At 45.1% G+C, this 19,690-nt stretch overlaps 1 protein-coding gene across 7 annotated transcripts; it reads right to left on the reverse strand.

The window, feature by feature from the left end:
- Positions 1–13: 13 nt before the first annotated feature.
- On the reverse strand, positions 14–19,684 carry LOC6499060 (dedicator of cytokinesis protein 1). Of its 7 annotated transcripts, none has more exons than XM_014910401.3 (16): positions 19,133–19,684; positions 11,226–11,337; positions 9,177–9,333; positions 8,848–9,117; positions 7,486–8,782; positions 7,139–7,427; positions 6,739–7,083; positions 6,499–6,673; positions 5,252–5,365; positions 3,834–4,674; positions 2,453–3,778; positions 2,164–2,389; positions 2,011–2,097; positions 1,754–1,808; positions 1,380–1,695; positions 14–1,310 (listed from the first exon to the last, which is right to left on the reverse strand). In XM_014910401.3, exons 1-16 carry the CDS (start codon positions 19,176–19,178, stop codon positions 994–996), a joined length of 5,973 nt encoding a protein of 1,990 aa, XP_014765887.1. In that variant the 5' UTR covers positions 19,179–19,684; the 3' UTR covers positions 14–993. The 7 variants fall into 7 exon arrangements, with proteins under 7 accessions (XP_014765887.1, XP_032310922.1, XP_032310920.1 ...); XM_032455031.1 differs by lacking the exon at positions 19,133–19,684 and adding an exon at positions 17,233–17,434 and having other exon boundaries at positions 1,754–1,805; XM_032455029.1 differs by lacking the exon at positions 19,133–19,684 and adding an exon at positions 17,233–17,434.
- Positions 19,685–19,690: the final 6 nt, after the last annotated feature.

The following is a 19,690-nucleotide window of genomic DNA, read 5'->3' on the forward strand; positions in this document are numbered from 1 at the left end:
AAAAAATTTTTCATTATTTTCGGGTGGTTTACTTTAATAAATCAAATCGTTACTGTTACATACTTAATTTTAGATAATTATTGCTTAATCTTTGGCCGATACACAGATCGCAAATTACGTAATTACACAGAGCTCTTTAAAGTAAAATTGTGTTTTGTCTAAGATTAAATAATTGTTGTGTAAGTAAAATAGTTGTGCCTTGTGGTCCATGCACTGTAAATGGGTTTAATATAAAATGCGCTTATCGTATAGGTAAATCTCAACAGCTAGTTGCACTACATAATGGCTACACATACAATTGTATCAAAAAACAGTTTATATCGTAAAGCGCTCTTCACAAAAAATTGTCTAAAATGTTAACAAAAGATTTCGTTTATCGTTCGCATTTCGTAATTGACTTGTTAGTAGATTTGTGCTAAAATCTTATTTGTGTTTCTAAAATCGTAGGCATTATCGTTAGATTTCTGGTAATTGATATTGCATATAGACTGTGTGGCACTTGTTTGCATAAGAGACGTAAAAGGTTTCTAGAGTTGATAATTAAAGCTTAAGATCTAATGTTATATCTTAGCGTACAGCATACCGGGTGTACAATATAACTGAGTACTTGCGGAAGACAAGTAGATGGGCTTTTGTTCGAAAACAAATTACAAAAAGAATTTATAAACTAAACGAAAATGACGACATGTTCAACATAATATCATATAAACGTAAACGTATTCAAAAACACTTAACAATATAGGTTACAATAGGTTTCGTAATCGAATTGCTACAGGCTAGTGCGATCGTTTCATTAAGACACTTGTTTTGGTAGGCGGTCGTTTGTTTGTGGCTGAGGCTGAGGGCACAGATCGTTGATTTTTTACTTCATTTCTGGATTTTTGTGGATTGCCGCTATACATGTAGTAACAGGGAAATACTTGGCACTCGCGACATCATTTGAACGTATATGGCGCTGCAATGAAAGCGACGATAACTCTCCGCCCCCATGCCCTATGGAATGTGTTTGCTGTGACGCGACGGTTTCGGTGGCGGTGTCGGAGGACGCGGCTTGCTGCCATCGATGGCATTCACCACACTGAAGTTCGTGGCCTGCAAATACTCGTACGTGGTATTCGTAATACTGGTCTTTGTCAGGGTCGTTGTAGTGCTCATGCTGCTGCTGCTCGTATTGCTCATTTGGCTCAGCAACGCGTATCCATTGGGCGCCCAGTCCATGGAGTGGAGACTGCTGAAGTCAGTGGAGTCACGTGACTTGGCGGGCAATGGCGGCGGTCGAATGTCCTCCTCGGATGTTGAATCAGTAGTTTCTACAAAGAATTAAGGATTAAGTTAAAAATTGTATACCAAAATAATGTGTAAAGTTCTTGTTAACTCACCAACTGAATTGCGATTGCTGCTCTCGGATAGGGAGCGTGTATCTGGGAAGTTCTTGATGCTGGCAGTGGGCGTGGCGATACTTGACGGCCGGGAAAGTCGGCGCTCCTTCTCCTTTTCCGAACGCAGGGGCCGCTTGGGCGTCAGCTCTTCGGTCAGGACATGAGGATCAGGAGTCTTGGGGCCACTCAGTGAACTATTTGAAGCGCTGGCTAGCGAAGCTATTGAAGTGTTGATCTCCTTTTCCGGGGTTGAGGTTATAGTGGTCAGTGGTGGCGTGTACCACTGACTGCTGGGCAGACTGAGAGCGTCCCGATCCTGTCGATTCAAAGGGTATTGTAGAGAAAAGAACAAGCTGGGTTGGATGTAATCTTACCTTCTTCATGGAACGCCTCTTGGCCGGTGTCTTATCCTTGTCCTTACCCTTGCTGCTGGACGAGGCGACAAATGCAATGAAAGCAAGGATGATTGGCAAATAAACGCAATGAAATAAATACAACGAAAACAAATTAAAAATCGAATGGAATTTAAATTAAAGTTTCAAACTAAAAGCCAGCGGTTAGCATGGAGAGAGAGTTAAAATATTGCGGTTAGGACGGATCTCGAACAACCCAGGGATATCACTTTACACACCTGGTGTTGAAACTGAGGCTGGCAAGCGTCGACTTGATGGAGTTGGTCTGTGGTCTCGGCAGGAACGTTGACTTTGAAAGGCCGCTACTGTAAATGGAAAAATGAAAAATATATTAATGATCCAACCCCTTTTAACAGAGACACTCCACTTACTCTGACGATCCCATGCTGGTCTCCGAATGGCGATTGTAGCTGCCATCAAAGCCCGCCGGCAGGAAGGAATTGGTCCGACGCATCACAACCGAGTCAATCTTCAGATCACAGGTCTTTTCGCCGTACTGCGTTTCCACGTGCCTCTTCATGTCAGAGAAGCATTTCTCCAGGTGCTCCTGCAGGGCTTTTAGGCTTTCGGGTGCCCGTTGTCGGTGCAACTGAATGGCTGTAGAATCATATAGAACCTAATAAGAAAGGGTACATTATAATACCTAAAGATAATGCTTACCTATCTCCAATAAGGGTATCTGCAAGGCAATCAGATCCTTCAGCTCCTCTACCAGTTCTTTGTCATCGGGATTCTGCTCCAGGTACTCCTCCACTAGGAAAGCCTCTTCGTACTTGGCAAAGCCACCCATCACCGCCGGGTCGACGATGCCGTTCAGCTTCATGGTCAGAGGATTAATGTGCAAGGTCTCGTCACTTCTGTGGAGAATCACCAGCTGGCGAACGTCCCGATTCGTATCCCGCATTATCTCCACCGCCCTCTCGAGAGGAGAGATCTTGAAGGTATTCGTCTCGACGACTGGGAACCAGCGCAGCACTCCCGGCAGGGGGAAGCTGGCCAGTAGCTCCGTCCGCTCCAGCCACAGATTCCTGACATCATCCATGTGGCCGCCACCGCTGCTGTCGCGGAACGGGCGCGAAAACTGGAACTTCTGCACGTTGTTGGCGGTGAAGTACTTGACAATTTCGTTGGAGATGATCTTGTCGTTGAACTTGGCACAGTCGGGATTCATGATGGGCTCCACCTTGTTCACCTGAATGTACTGCCCGTCACTGTTGGTAATATCCTCGCCCGGAGCCTCTAGTGTTTGCATCAGTTCCGCCTGCGGATGCTGGACCAGCATCCTGGTGCAAAAGTCACTGTGCCGTTCGTACTCCTTGCCGCGGAAGATGTAGACTTTGTTTTGGAGCAGACGCGGGAATCCTCGACCGTAGAAGCACACACGGAAGTACTCGGAGCTGTGGCGCAACTCCTTCAGAATCTTCTCAAAGAACAGAGCCATGCGCTTGAGCAGCTCCGCCAGCTTGATGTAGTCATAGATCTCCTCCTCGTACTGACGGGCCAGCACTTTGCACATATCGATGGCGCACTCCCATTGCTTGCCCTTGTCGAAGTAGTCCATGATGTCGAAGTATAGCGCTTCCTTCAGCTGCCGGTGGGTGCGGCACTGATGGTGCCGGGAGCTCCGGAGCTGCGGAGAGAGTTCCGTGTCCGTCCAGCGTAGTAGGTTCGTGTGCAGTTTCAAAGTAAACGCCGCCTCGGTGTAGTTTTCGAACTCCATGTGCAGGGCGCACAGCTTGTACACATACCGGATGTACATCTCCTTGAGGTCCACATCCGAGTAGAACTGCAGGAGCGAGAATGTGCATGCCATTCGGTTCTCCTTGCTCTCGTCCTGGATAATAAAGCGGTACTCCAGGAGCTTATCCATCAGTCGGGTTACCATCTGGACGAAGGCTGTACCGTCCACGTTTAGAGTGCTGTGGGCGGCACAGCGCTCCAGCATGATCTCTTCAAAGAGCTTCTTGTACTCCGCATCACCCTTGCCTGGAAAATTGTATTAATATCAAGTAATAAAGGTAATAGGCAATTGTTTCCTTACCAGCTCCAATGAGGATGTCCAGCTTTTCGATCATCGCCGTCTTGAAATCGGAAAAGTTCCCCTTGTGGTGGGCATTGTTGTACTTGGTGTCCCCGTAGCTCTCCAGCTCCAGTCTAGAGCTGTAGTACTCGCACTGCATCATGTCGAAGAAGATGGGAATCGTCTCCCGACGCAGCTCCATCTCCGGGATCATGCTCATCTCCAGAATGGGCTCCACGAGTTGTGGCACAAACTTGGGCTTATGCTGGCCCAGTTGGAACCACATTTTCCGAATCTCCTTGGCGGTGTCCTTTCGGATGTCCCGATACCGAGCGAACACAATCTGCCGCTTGTTGTCGTTGAAATCGTTCAGTTGCAGGGGCGACTGCACAAGGAAGGCAATGGAGCACTGGAAGAAGTTCGACCAGATCTGCTTCTCGAACGGACACAGGAAGTAGTCTGTAATCACCACGGCCAGGTGCTGTAGGGCCCCCAGGATCACCGTGTTCTGGTGCATGATCATGTCCATCCAGTCCCTGGGAAACACTGCCTTCTGGATCGGCGACACCAGCTGCTCGAACGTCAAAAGGATTTCGGTGACAAAGACCTTCAGTTCGCCATGCTGATGGAGGTCCTTCACAAAGTACTCGTAGTGCTGGGCATCCATGCGCTGCAGAATGCCCAGCATGATGGCAAAGAACTTCCCCACCAACCCGGTGTCCCTGTCCAGGGCCTGGGCTGCCTTCATGACTGTTCGCAGCAGGATAATCATGACGTCGCGGATGTCGTTGTGGGTGGCTCCCACATCCGAGCGGAACAGCAACTTAAGTATGTTGTTCATGATGTTTATGCATTCGGTTATCTGATGGCGGAGAGGAGTTTGTTAGCGTTGGTCAACACTGTGTTGGAGGAGCAAGGAATCCTCAAGCCTTTTTACCATTTTCTTTCAAGTTTAATAGTTATTTTTTTATATTTCAGAATTTGTTTGAAAGAAAAATGTTAAAGAGGCTGGTAACTTTTTAAAATCTGTTGCAAATTTCTTTGTTTTGGGTTCTTCAGACTGTCTGGCTAGGCTTCATAAAATTAAGTTATCATTAGTGTTTATTAAAAAGTTAACATAAAACGTTGCAGGTATATGGAGAAAAAAAACACGAAACCATTAAACATTGCATGGCAGGAAGCTGGAACATCTTAAGCCTAACTTAGCGGGCGTCCAAGGCGGCAAGGCACATGGATGTACTTCCTGAACTTCCAGTAGGATAGCGTTTCAATAACCACCATCCCAGAAAGCCACAAGCTCTTAACATCTTAAGCTAGGGGTTTACAGAGAACAATATTTATACAAAACGATAGGGGCTTTCGTGATGCTGGGACAAGCTGAGGACCTAAATCTGGCTGAATGAATATCGAGAGACGTATTTTTGTTTTTTTTTTTTTACCTTTTTGTTTGCAGTCGTATCACATGTGTGCAGTTGGGATTTTTTCTGTCCGAGCACTTTGGCTGCTTTCGAAAGATTCTTTTCTTGCTGCCAGATATCGGTTTTCGAGTCTCCCTAAATATGGTTTTTGTCGGTTTTTTTTTTTGGTACGAGGCAATTGCAGCATTTTGTGGCAAAACAACAGAGAGAAACGATAACAACACATCGGTTGGGTTGTGCGTGAATAAAAATTTGAATTGATTTTTGAAATATTATACGAAAAACATTTAGTGTTTGAAGTAATGAGGTAATGGGAAGAGAGGTAAATACAAATAGATAGGATATTACATTGGGGTGCCAGTGAGAAGAGATCGCACATTCAAATATAATCGTGGGTGGGTGTTTTGGGTGTGTGATGTTTGTATATTGTTTCCCAGGTGGTTCAGTGAATCGTGTATTGAATGTGTGTGGTGCTTTAATGATCTCCCAAATGCAAATTGCTTTCTAACAATGACTATGATGACGGTGATCGGGTGCAAAACTAATGGCCAAACTAAACACGCCTATTAAATGTTTATACAACATTTACATGAGTTCGCAACTACGCCCCATGGTCGGGTCTCGCGCTATAAACACACACATGAGGAGCGCCAAACTAACAATGATCAGGGATCATCAGGGTGCTTAAGACTATAACACATGTATCTAACTAGGACTAGGACACAAGACCCATTGACTAACATAACATTTAATCATAAATTACATTTAATCCACTGAGTTTGCGAGTTACATGCCAAACGTTCTCAGAAATCAATAAACAAGCAAATGCAACATGCTTAACACTAACTAAACATCGCTTGCAAGGTCTACATTATCAACTAGTAATTAATCTTAGTTATACTTGAACTGAACAAAATTAACACACGCCACATGTCAAGTTGCAGGACTCTCGGCTTAACCATTTTAAATGCGATTTTAAATGGATGGTCTTGAGGATATATGGTCTTTAAGCATTTCAAGTTTTTAGAGAAATTTAGTGTTAAATGTTTCATCGTTTTATTAAATAAAGCTTCATTTTAGTCACTTTTAGTTTATCAATTGGCTTTTAAGTTAACTTGATCATGTGCTGGGTTATGTTTTAATTTTGCGTCTTGTCGGTGCATTCACAAGGCAGTTTTCAAGGACGATGCATCGGATTAAGAACAAAATGCAGTTTCCAAATGACAAATTAGTGAGACACACAGTGCTGTTTTATGCTTAGAACTTACCTCCTCCTTGCTCTCAAGGTGATCCTTGATGTGCTTGCAGAACACGGGCAGCAGTATGGCCCGGCACTTCGGCAGCGTAAAGAGTTTCGTGTCCACAAAGTCCTTGATGCAGCCCATCTTGGACTGTGTTAGGCGACGTGGCGGAAACTTTTCCAGGATTTCAACAATTGAAACGCTACAAGACATCAAAATAATAACTTATGAATACATATATTCATACAATGGATAGCTGGGAGCTACCTTAATGGCTCTTGGTCAAAGACCTGCATCAGATCGGTGGCAATTATATGCAGATTTTTGAGCAGCGCGCCCTCCGACTTCAGCAAGTTGCTGGGGCAGCCAATCATGTCGATGAACATGCGCAGCAGTTCCTGCAGCCGGGAGGCAAAGTCCAGGTCGGTGCAGTTCATCTCGGTGTAGAGCAAACGAGATCGAATGACGAATTTCATCACATAGTGGAGGTAGCGTGTCGTCTTGTACAGCCGTCGCACCTCCAAGCTCTCCTCGAGATTGTTGCCATCGGCGGACTTCTCCTTCGGCGATATGGCCTCCCGGATGTTCTTTTGCAGCACATCCATAAGTTTTCTATCAAAAGGATTACATTTTAGTCATATTTTAATTAGTCCTATATATTTCTTACGTGTATGCCAGCGTGAAGGAGAAGCTCTCGTTGATGTACACGTCCAGGACAGTCAGGAAGTGCTGGTACTTCAGGTCCGACACCGTTTCAATCAGATATATGATGCTCATGAACACCAGCTGGTCATACTTCTCCGGATCATCGTTCTCCACCAGGATGTTGAACAGTGCGTCGAGGATGTCCTGCAGAAACTTCACAACCTCCTCGCCGGGCACCAAGGTCAGGGCCTTGAGGGACTGCTCCAGCGTCTCCTTGTGGGCGGACCAGTTCAGCAGACCCAGCAAGCTCACTGCAACGAATCATTGCTATTTAGTTTCTTTAAAGATCATGGAAGGTTGTAGACTTACCGCTTTGAGTGAGCTTAGTGCTGCACAGGTTCACTCCGATGGAGAGATGATCCTTGGGAAGTAGACTCAGGCCACCGATCGAGGGCTTGGTGCCTTGGAGATCAGCCACGGTGGAGGGAAGCTCCAGGTAACAGTTGGCCACCGTCTTGTCGTACTTCTTGTGGTCGATCTTGTAGACGGCGAGAGTGTGCTGGCCCTGGGGAATGGTGGTGCCATTGGCCTGCATCAGTCGCATGTAGGCCAGTCCGAAGGGCTTCTCGGAGCGATCCTTCTGCTCGTTGCTGCTGCGATGCTTCAACACGAAGCGCAGATGGCACTGCTTGAAGTCCTCGATGGGCACATGGATCTTGAAGGTCTCCTGCCACTTGGGCTTGTCGTCGTGGTAGTAGACCACCGACTTGTACTCGTCGATGGGCGGATGCCCGGCCCCGATGCTCAGGACGCCCGGCACCAGATAGCCCTGCTCATTGGCCACGCACACCGACACCTCCACGTTCTTCTCCGACGTTTTGGCGATGCGGGAGAACTCGCCGCCGCAGATGGTCAAGTAGAGATCGTTGCGCACATCGCCCGGCAGGATGACCTCGGGGAAGCCCATCTTGCGGGCCACCGGAACATTGGTGTGCACCAGCCGGGGGAAGTCCTCTTTGATTTGTTTAATGTCTCCGCGCAGCACTTCGATGGTCACCGCCATTTTGGAGTCGATCTTGCCGATGTCCTTGTTGCTAATTAGCTTACGGAGCGTCCCATCCAACGTGTCCTTGTCGCACATGATGAACGGCAGGTCCAAGTTGCCTCGGAAGTCGTCCGCATTGTTGATGATGGGGGTCAGGTCCTTGCAGGCCACGCCAAACGGCCGCCTTATCACATACTCTCCTGTACTGCCGGAGGATCCGCTGGAGCTCACCGAGAGCTGCGACGCCTTGCGACTGGAGGCATTCAGCATGGTGTTGGCCATGCTGATGCTCGTCCGCTTGGACTCCACCGACTCCTTGAACTCCATCGATCCGATGCGGATGGCGTAGCACACCAGGTACATCTTCGAAATGGCCAGGTCGCTTTTGCTGAGATCCGTGAAGAGCACCCGATTGTTGTCGATCTGCTCCAGGGCGGCTCCGGTCCGCGACCATTTCACCACGTAGTTTTCGCTGATGGGCTTGTGGTTCTCCCCATCGAAGAGGCAGAACAGCAGGTCCGAGTCCTCCTGGAACTTGCACACAAAGGCATTAACGTGCAGCAGGATGTTGTGGGAATATTTGTTGAGAGTCCGTGTGGTGCCACGATCGCTGGTCAGTCGCTAAAGGGGGTAAGGATGAGGAGGATGAGATATTGACTTTTTTTGTGGGAGATGTCACCACTCACGTTGGCCTTTTCAATCCGCTGGACGGCGTGGACATGCTGCTCGTACAGCTCGGTGGTGCAGATGGCATTTGTGTCCAGGATGTCGCCGCTCTCGTCGCGCACCACCATGTCCAGGCCGAGGAGCTTGTTCCCCGTATCGATCTGGTTGGTGGCCAGTAGCTTCACCTTGCGCACTTCGTCCAGCGGCAGGTTGCCGGAGATCAGGGCTGCCCGGTTGTTGTTCAACTCGTTCATTTTTCTCCGAATCTTTGAGAAGCTGGGATTTGTGCTCTGAAAGGCAAGAATCTCAATAAGCAACAAACCCCTACAAGCTGGCTTTAAGAACTCACCAAGAAGTAACTTTTGGCAATGGAACCCCACTCCAGGAGCACCTTGGTGATCTCCTCGACGATGTCCGTGCGCTGGATGCAGAACTCGCCATTCACGATGTTGTACTCGCACAGATGTATGTAGGTCTTGGGAAAAATGCCTCGTGTTTCCTTGGCTCTGTCGAATATAAAGGGGGGGGAGTCATTAAAATGTGGTCTGCATGTGGTGCAACACAAAAAGGACAAATTGCTGCCCCAACAGTGGTAGCTCTCTCCCTGCCCTGCCCTGCCCTGCTGTTGGGGTTCCCCCCTGCAAGTTATCCAAAGAACTGCCCCCCTTAAGAGACTGTGGAAGCTTCACTGTGGACAGTGTTTACTTATATGTATGACACAATTCAACAGCCATCGCGACTGATGAATTACCCAACCCCAGTCTCAAACCGATAGGGGAACTGCCAGCCATGGAAGGGGAGCACTGAGATATGCGGTTTTTTTGGTGAATAAAAATATAAACATACATTTTGAATAAAAATGATTGCCTTTTATGGAATAAAGTGCATAAATAGACTATGATTTATCTCATGACTTGATGATATATCAGTTTAGAGCACTCTTTTTTCCAGTGTAGCCAGGCAGCCTAGTCTGCAGAGGAAGTGCGCTCAAAGTGTGACATTGTCGGATGAAGTGGAATGCTTTAATTTGGCTCAATTCGCCGCTTGACATGCGGGGTGGCCACTTTAATTGCCCGAGGCATTCATCACTTACAGAATCATCGCCCCAGCTCTCCCCGGTCCCTGAACCCGGTCAGAGTTCTAGATCGCTCGGGTTACCTCTACGGTATCTGTATCTATCGCTCTCGTCAGCCTTCGACACTCATTTAACCATTTCCAATTGATTTTCGGCGGCGCCCAGGCCAGAGGCCCAAGCCCCATCACTTTCAATATTTACGCTCGAAAATCGTGAGAAAGTCCACTATTAAAATTGATATTTTCCTATAAACAAAAAAAATAACAATTTCGGATGGGAAGGGTACCAGAACCAAATCGAAATTCGGGCCAGAGATTCCCTCCATTCCCTGGCAGATAAACCCACAGTAGAGTGTGGGAAAAGTGCTTCATAATTAAAGCAAATTAACGCCCAGAGTTCTTCTGGCTGTGGCTTCACTGTGATCGGGGAATGTGTTGTGTGCCTTTATTTATTTACTGTCTTTGCTGGCCATGGGAGATGTCTGGAAGATGGGTCAGCAGAATTATGGAAAAAGGTCACAACCGAAGGCGGTCTCTACCCTGCCTACCAGCTACTGTGTGTCCAGAGTTCGCTTCTCCTGATAAGGCGGCCAAAAGATACACAACTCAGACAAACAAACCAAAGAAAAAGGGTCAAGCCATGTATGTATATGGTATCTACACATAAATATTGAATGGCGGATGGGCGGAAAGGGTTGGGAATACTTTATCTCTTCGACGAATGTGGCATGCAACTTGGGCAGCAGCCATGTGGCGGCATATGGTTGGATCGGGAGATGGTAGAAAGGAGCATCGCTGGCACCGATTTCCTTGGAACACTCACCACCACCAGCCTCTCGATGAGTAAACAAAGGCCCAACCAAATGGACGACGCTTCTGTACCTGATTTACGATTTCCATGCATCTGAAAAATCTGTTTCGGCTCTCGAGCATTTCCGCTTCTGAACTTTTTCTCAACTTCTGGTGCTGGTGCTGCCTGTTTTCCATACCGTCTGTATGTTGTCTGCTTTTGCTTTTTCTATACTTTTTTCTTTAACTTTTTGTCCAGCCAGGTCTGGTCTGGGATGTTTCCTCCCCAGCTCATGCATATGGATTAGACAAAACGAGATTGCAGTGAAAGTTTGAGGAGGGGAAGAGATCTGGCTCTGGCAGATCGCTGATTAGACAAACAACTGCGGGAAAATATCAGCAGCTATGGACTTCATACTTGACTAACAAGCTAATGAGATAATGGGGCACTTGATTGCACTGGGATTTCTTCTAATTGGCTGTATATTGGAGGGGTTTTCTCACAGTGCATCTGATAGATAGTATCTATACTCACTTCTGTCTGTATCCGTAGTACCAGTGGGTGGTCTCCTTGAGGATTATAACAGCATCCCCCACGTCCAGGTTGAGGCGATGCGGCTTGTTCTCCTGGTCGAAGTTGCACTTGGCTGAAAGGAAAGAGAACAAAAGGTTAATATTGTGGTTTAGTTTCTATCTGGGGTCTAGCTAGGAGCACCTTTCCCTCTAGACAACCGCTGTCAACTGAGCAGAATCAGAGCAAAATCATTGCAAAATGAATATACGGGAGCGGAAGGTTATCAATTAGCCCCTAATGGGGGCATCCACGAGGGGGCCGCGCATCGCGATCATCGGAAACTGGGCTGTCGCTATCTGTGCCCCTCGAGCGGATGGGATATTTGATAAACCCACCCATCATCATCCACCCTCGCTGCGTTCTACGTGAGAGATCTAACATCAGAATCTGAACCAGAAACGCAATAGGAAGTGCTCTGGAGCTTTGGAGAACCACTTCCTCAAGACCCAACTGCTGATATAAGACTTGGACTTGGACTTGCAACGGCAAGTGGATGTTGCAACTGAAACTTAAAGCTTGTTTTTAACTTAATCTACAGTTGTATCTTGGTTTTAAATCTCCATTTTGTTTATTTATATAAAATGCGATTGCGTTGCTTTCTTTCCACATCGGGGGACTTATTGGGACATGACAGGCGCATCGCCATGGGCGACGACATCATCATCGTAGCAGTCGCCATCGCCGCCGACAAACTTCCTCCTTGGCTCTGATAGTGCAGCTCCCGCTCCCACTCCCGCTTCCAGATATACGCCAGCCATAAAACATATTTAATATATGTAGTCCCTCCAACTACACACATGTGAGTCCCCTCTTTGCGAATGCGCCAGCCCAGCCAAGCCAAGCAAGCACAAAAGATACAAAGATACTAAAACCGAGTTGGGACGCCTTCGCGTGGCACGCTCCGGGTGGTGCTGAAATCGGTGGTGGTGGTAGGTAGTGGTAGTGGCAGTGGTAGAGGGAGGTGGAGGTGGAGGTGGAGCCGGTGGCGACTGCGCAACAGAAGCAACAACAAAGGCAAGAGGCGGAGCAGGAGGTGGTGGAGCAGTGGCGGCAACAGCTACGGTCCAATGACCGATGCTCGCAATGTTCGCGCTCCCCGATCTCGATGGAAAGCATAACAAGCGAGAACGACCTCCACAGCACATTAAGAGCCGCAGCGGCAGCGGCAGAGGCAGTAATTCGCAAAAGGTATGCCATTGTCGCCATTCCGACAGACTCGGTTAAAATAACACATCCCACATCCCCAAAACTAAAATATTATTTAGGATGAAGGGAACTAAATAAATATTTGTATTTTAACACAAAAGGGGTAAGTTTGCTATGATAAATAGGATAGAATCTATATTTTCCTGTGATATAATACTTATATTATAATCACAACTGTAGAGATATAATTCTTACTTTAAGATGGAGGATTATGGAACGGAAATCCCTAGCTATAAGATGGTTTACATCTATGTACCTTTACTTTTATAACTAGGGAAATGAATAAATAAATTGTAGGTATTATGGTTATGAAAAGAGAGATATAAAGGAAATCCCTAGCTATAAGATGGATTTCTTCTATGTACAGGTACTCTTTGACCTAAAAAATGAATAAATAATCCCTAAAAATAGGGAAACTGTTTGATTAGTAGTACAGTGTCTAAAAACTCAGGTATTATAAAGCAACTAACAGTGATCCTTACCAAATATGCTATTATTAAGGCAATCCCTAGCTATAATATCTGATTTGCATCTAAGTGGCTCTACTCACCTCCACTAGGGATATTGAAAACCAAAAAGCAACTGAAAGTAATAACTATAAATAGCACTTAACAAGGGAAACCCTAGCTATAAGGCGAATATCTGGAGTTGCCTCTACTCTTAGACCCGGGGAAATGACTAAATAATACGCAAATTTTTAAGGGAATTGTTCAGAAAATATATATTCTTAGTATTATCAATCAGTATTGTCATAAAAGAAATTCCCAGCTATAAGATGAAGGTTCGGATCTATCATTCTTCTAGAGCCTAGAATCTAGACATAGGGAAATGAATAAATTAATAATAGGGATTATGGTTATGATTACTAATATAGATTCCGATAATAAATCCCGGTTTATTAAAAATATTACTCCAAAGACATATTTATATATTATATATAGTCATATTTTATATATTAATATGTCTATTAAAGTCATATTTGTATAAAATGGTATATCCCCGTTATAAGATCTAACTAAGATCTGTTCTTAGACCTATTTTTGTGACCTCAGGTATCTCGGCGAGTAAATTTTTGTTTTGTGCGTCGCTTTTTTTCGCTTTCCGACTTTATTTCGTCTGTCGAATTGCGTGGAAAGTTATCTGGGAATGGGACTGGGTCAATTGCGAAAACCAGTTGAGCGAGTGAGTGAGTGCGTCCGTCCAGGAGAAGAGGCTTCCCGGCTGGGAAAGTTTGTTGAGATTTCTCAAGAAGTGGATTTGGATTAAATTAGATCGCCTTTCGCGGACAGACAGAAAGTCAATCAAATTAAATTCATTCCGTATATCAGTGGCGATGGGCGATTAAAGGGAATTACTTATTCGCACTTCTGGGGCGAATTATGCGCAAATTAAAAATACTTTGGAAACGGCAAGTGAATCATCGTAGCGTTGGCGTCGCAGTCGGCAGTCGGGGGAGGGGGGCAGTCGGGGCTGCGGTCAAGCAATCAGTCACAGCGAACGGCACACCTACAACGTGAGGAGGGAGCAGAGTTACTGGGGTATGGGGTATGGGGTATGGGGTATGTGGCATGGGGTATTCGGTTCAAGAACGATCAGAAACGTCATTAAATTGAGCCCATTTCCTCTTCGCCAGATAAGCAGTGACCCTTTCTGAGGAACAGCGACTAACGGAAACAATCATAAATAATGAAATACACAATATCGGGGACTTTCAGCTAAAAAGGCAAACAAAACTATAAGATACAAAAAATATACAAATATTTGAAACTTAAGATTCTTTCAGATTTTTTCTCTTTAAAGATATGTAGTTTGTAGATGTAAAATAAAGGTATGTAGCTTGTTTTTCTTTCAGTGCAGCCTTTGGGTAGCTGGGCCGTCACGGCTGAATGGCTGTTGTGGGAAGGAAAAAGGGTACGCCCGACGGGCAGCAATCAACAGGCCGGCAGCCAGGTAAGCCAGGTAAGCCAGAACAGCCAGAACAAATTTATGCACAATGGCCAGGGCCAGAACTGCTAGAGTCCTCCCTTCCCTTCTTTGTGGCAGGCACTGCAGCGGATGCAGCTGCACCTCCAAAGGAAAGTGCCCCTCCAGACACGTGAACAAAGTGTGCTCCTCCTCTCTGGCCTAGGATTTAAGCTTTAAAAACTATAGTTAGATAAAGCAATAAAAAATAAAAAAACAAACAAGAAACAAGTACGGGGTGATGCTTCGTCATCATGGCTTTGACATCGTCGTCGTGACTGGTGACTGGACGCGGCCAGAAGAATTAAAAGTAAAATACAATAAAAGTAAAATACAATAAAAAATAAAATAAAAATAAAGCCAAACAGAAACAAAAACTACAACAACGTGACAACGACGATCGCCACTTGCGGCTCATTCGGAAATTTCAGGTTTCAATAGCACGCTGGCTTACTAAAGATTCTTTATGCCTTTATATGCTCCGGCTCGGGCTCTACTCCACCACACACATATGCTAATTCCATACACACTTTTAGGTATTTTTTGTTGTTATTTATTTTTCTATATAGCTCCTAGCCAGACGCTATTCCCTCCCAAGTACGTTCTGGGCATGAGCTAAGCCCCCAAAGCGATTTTGTAGATACTTTCGGTAGATATATTTCGGATCAGACTGCGGCTGTATCGCATCTTTAATTGCCCGAAGCCTGGGGAACTGTTTCGAGGGTTAATTATAATGATTCCCGGCGGTTTAGATGCTCTGGCATTGACTAATTACTAGTGGCGGCGGAGGAGATCTCCGAGAAGACTATTATGGATCCAAAAATAACAATAATTGTTGGGAGAAGTGGGAGTTCTGTTGTTTACTTTGAATATCTCAAGTACAAGTTCCGTTTTCTTTTCTAAGTATTATGTAATCTAAGTATTAGTTACTAATTCTTAAATGATTAAAAAACTACTCTATGAAGCTAAAAACAATAAATGTGTCTGTCTTCTTACGCATAATTTCTGTTCAATAACATATTCTGTGTCTAAGTAAGTTTCTGACACATTTTTGGGTTTGCCAAAATGGTATTATTCAGCGCGCATTCATTCTCAAGTGCTTTGATATTCATAAGCAGTCTACATAGTACTCTATAGTATCTACCATTCGTATAAAAACAAGCAAGAGAGTCTCCCGACTATATGATACCCGGTACTCTATTTCTTCCTTCTACAATTTAAATTACCTTTTAAAGTATAGGTTTTTAAGCAAGAAATTGTTGTTTCATACTTTTGTAAGTTTTGGAATAAGTTATATATTTTATATCCATTAGGAAATTATATATATTTAAAATAATTTAGTAGGAAATCAGCATAAAAAGTCTATAACCCTTTTAAAAATCGTGCGATTTAGCTGAATTTTGGTTGTGTATACAGTTTTAGATACAAATTAGATATCAGAATAGTTTGGCATTAAATAGCATTAAAATATAGTAGTTTTGAGTTTTTTTAAGAAGCTTGTCTGAGTTGCAGCTACCTTAAGATTATATATACTTTATGAGATCGGAGATGAGTCCTCCTCCCAATTACATACTCCCACTCACAAGAACATAGTATAGAGTAAGTTTTATATACAAATTTAGATACAGTTTCAGATACAAATTAGACATTGGAATTGTTTGGCATTAAAAGTTTTATATACTTTAGATTATATACTATAGATTATAGAAACTTTTCGGGATCGGAGATGATTCCTCCTCCCTGTTACTCACAAGAAAACAATATACCCTTGAACCTCTACGAGTACCGGGTATAAAAATCAAGTAAACCTGAAGCAGAACTTGTAGAGAGCGTGGTGGAGGGGTTCTAGACCCCCTAGATAATATTTGATGGGACATAAATTCATAAAAATACTTGCACAACCTCCTCAACCGCCTGGCCCGCTGACAGTTACGGTTAGTGTCGGCGCGGTCGTAAAAAGTAACCAGAAACAAATTAGAATTAGGAACCGAGCCGCAAGAATGTTGATAAAACACAAAAGCGTTATTACGGAGCAGAGCCATAAAAATTGCGGAGCAACAAAAGACATCGGTAGACATCGCCAGACAGCAGATGATGGAAAGGAAATGTAAACACAAACTTGACCCATTTGAGACCGGGCCGTTTGAGAAAATCACTTAAAAAGAATTGAAACAGTGACTTTATGACTCTTTGAAGTAAAGTACATTTTTCTTTAAAATTATTTTATCAATAAGCGGATATGAGTTATACTCTGACCCTAAAGACTGTAGCTTGCAACAGAAGTTGCAGTTGAAACCAGTTTCCTCTGCTCCCTGCCACTTTCCCCTGCCAGACTCCCCTGCCAGATTCGATGGGACAATTTATGTTTAATTAAGCAATTTCGGAGAGCAATCGAAGACTGCAGCAGTCCGGCAATTAGCATAAGAGCTACAATCTGCGATCTCCGGCAGATCCGGCATTCGATTGGGGTGGCCAACGACTTGGATTGAGTTTCCATTAGATTGCGAAATGGAAAGCGGAGATTGGGAGGATTGGATGGGAGGGTTGAGTTTGGGGTGGAATCTGAAATCAGAATCACAAGTGGATGTGCCAGCCACTTGGACGCGGTTGCTCAACTATCAGGAGTTGGGGCGATCTCGGGGGATGAGTGTTCCTTCGGATGAGTCAGCAGTGCCGAGGCTATCTGACCCGGGGGAGAGTCTTGTTCCAGATAAGGAGAAACTTTATAGTGTTTATTGGAATTGGAAATAATAGAAGACTGACTATTACTTTTCAAAATATGGTTTCTTGTAGGAATTACCTGGAACAGAACTAGAACTGGTAGGTAGTCTCCCTTTCGAACACGAAACTTGAACTAAACTCAGAAAAGACCATAATGTAGAATCAGAAATCGGAGACGGGCTGGAAAATTTTTGATTAGTTTTCACTCTCCGAGTGGAAGTGTGGAAGAAAGCCTCTGAAATTATGCAAATCAAGAGCCATTTCATGCAACTACAACTCCAGCGAGCTGGAAAATTTTAATTAAATTGAGAAAAGCCAGACTCTCGAGTCGAGACTCGAAACTCTGAAATCAAAAACCAAATCTGCCCTGCTCAGGCCTCATTAAGTTTTACGCTTACTTTTCTTCTTGTTAGGGACCCTTTCCGTTGATGTTTTTGTATTTATTATTAACGCTCTTGCTCTGGCTCTGGCTATTCAAATTTAGAAGCAGAGTGCACCTTGGAGCAGGGGCTGCTGCTGAAGACTCACACTCCTTCTGTCGGTAATGGCTTTCAGGGGGGGATGGGGAGTCTCTAAATCCCCCCGTCACACACGCCACTGCCAGCTAGAAGTCTGTTTGCCTTCCGGGCAGGGGCCCTGTGAAGAGGATGCAGGTGTAGGCCCACTAGAGGCAATGAACAGTGGAGTAGTGCGGCCCAGAGATGGTGAAGATGTCACCGTGGGGCAGCACTGTCATCAGCGACTCATCGTCGGAGCTGTGGGAGCAGGGGGAGTGTATACTCCAACTATTTTCTATGCAGGAGGCAGTCAGTCTTTCACTCCGATCGACAGAAATAGACTCACCTACACCTCGGCAGGGCCAGTACATCGATGCAGGCATGTTGCTTGTGATAAGACCTATGTCTGATAAGGCCGATTACCGAATGTTTATCTCGATTGTTTGGCTATTATTAAAATTCAATAAGCAGAATGGATGAGTTCTAGTACGAGTCTAATACCATGAGTACTATGTGGGTCAGACAAATGTCATTTATCGTCGTAGCTCCCGGGGAATTTGAGAATTGTAAGTCGCAGAACAAAAGGCGCGAACCGGGGGCCGATAAGACAAGAAAAAACATCAAACCCCCCCACCCCAGCTGATAAAAGCCATAAAATCAGGGAGTTCTGTTAGCCCAGTTGGCATTACAAAGGCCGAAATGGCAATGCCAAAGAAGACTGATTACATGGGCGTGGTCATGGGGTGGATCAAGTACTCCAGCAGGGCGGACGGAGGCAAACATGCGTAAGTAACCAACAAACAGAGCTCCATTCGAGTGTTAAGTCGATTGTGTCAGCGAGTGAGTGAGTGACGGAGTGAGTTGCACTCACCCTCCTCCTCCCTCCGAGAGCTAGCTATGTGTGTGTGTGTATACCTGTGGGTAGGTACTCTCCACCTGTACTATCTATTGATCGGGCGGCAGGGTGGCAGGGAAAAGGTCAACAATAAAAAATTCACACATAGCCTGGGATTAGATATTTCATGGTCATTGCCAATGAATAGACTGGGATTTGTCTCTCAGGCACACACACACTATATGAATACAGAACTGCAGTTGCAACAAGAGGGATGCAGGGATGCGGAGAGGGCAGCAGTCAGGCAGATGATGGAAAACAGGTTTTTGTTTCAAGAGCAGATCTCAGAATTCTCATCTAAGGGGCTGGCGTGTTGAATGAACGAGAGGCTGGAAAACAGGATGAGGCTGCTGTGCCGTGGCCGCACCGTGGCCGTGCCTCGCCTGTGTGGAAGCGAGAAGGTGCAACAAGTTACCGTACCGTAGCAGCTACGGCAGCACAGCAGGGGGCAGGCACATGGCGAACAGCGCCAAACAGTTCATAAATTTAGTACGTTTGTTTACAAAGTACTTTGTTTCAAATTCAAACATTCAGCTAGACCATATTTTAGTTAATTTATATATTTGAAATACACTGGAAACACTTACCAATGCCGAATGCCTGCTTGGCATTGCAATCGCTCCACACACTCATCTTGAAGGCTTTTGTTTTTGTTTCGTTGTTGTTTTGGCCAACTTCTAGTGGCCAACTTCTACTACCACCACGAAAATAATAATAAAAATATTATTCAGCGATCGCGAATCGCTCTAGCACTCACTACCATTCACAAGCGGCAGAGAGCAACACGTAGTTGAAATTTCGTTTTCGTTTTCACAATGCCGCCATTTCGCTTTTGATTTCACTGCCGATTTGGCCAAAATAATTAATTCGAACAAATAGGTACAAAATAATAAATTATTGCACAATGGCCTGCATTCCACTATTTAATGCATTTTGCTCTGTTATCCGCTCATTTTGTTCTCGATTTGGGAGTTGGCCCCGCCGCTAGTAATCTCCACTCGCACTCCCGCACATCCACATCCACACACACACAGACACGGGCATGGGGCTAGAAATTAATTAACTTGGCGCTCGTAGCCCACGTTCGGGTCGGCTTAACGGTTGAAGAGTGAGTGAGAAGACGGAGAGCCAGAATTTGAGACTGC

Source organism: Drosophila ananassae, chromosome 2L (genome assembly GCF_017639315.1).
Source record: "Drosophila ananassae strain 14024-0371.13 chromosome 2L, ASM1763931v2, whole genome shotgun sequence".
In the NCBI taxonomy this organism is placed as follows: Eukaryota; Metazoa; Arthropoda; class Insecta; order Diptera; family Drosophilidae; genus Drosophila; species Drosophila ananassae.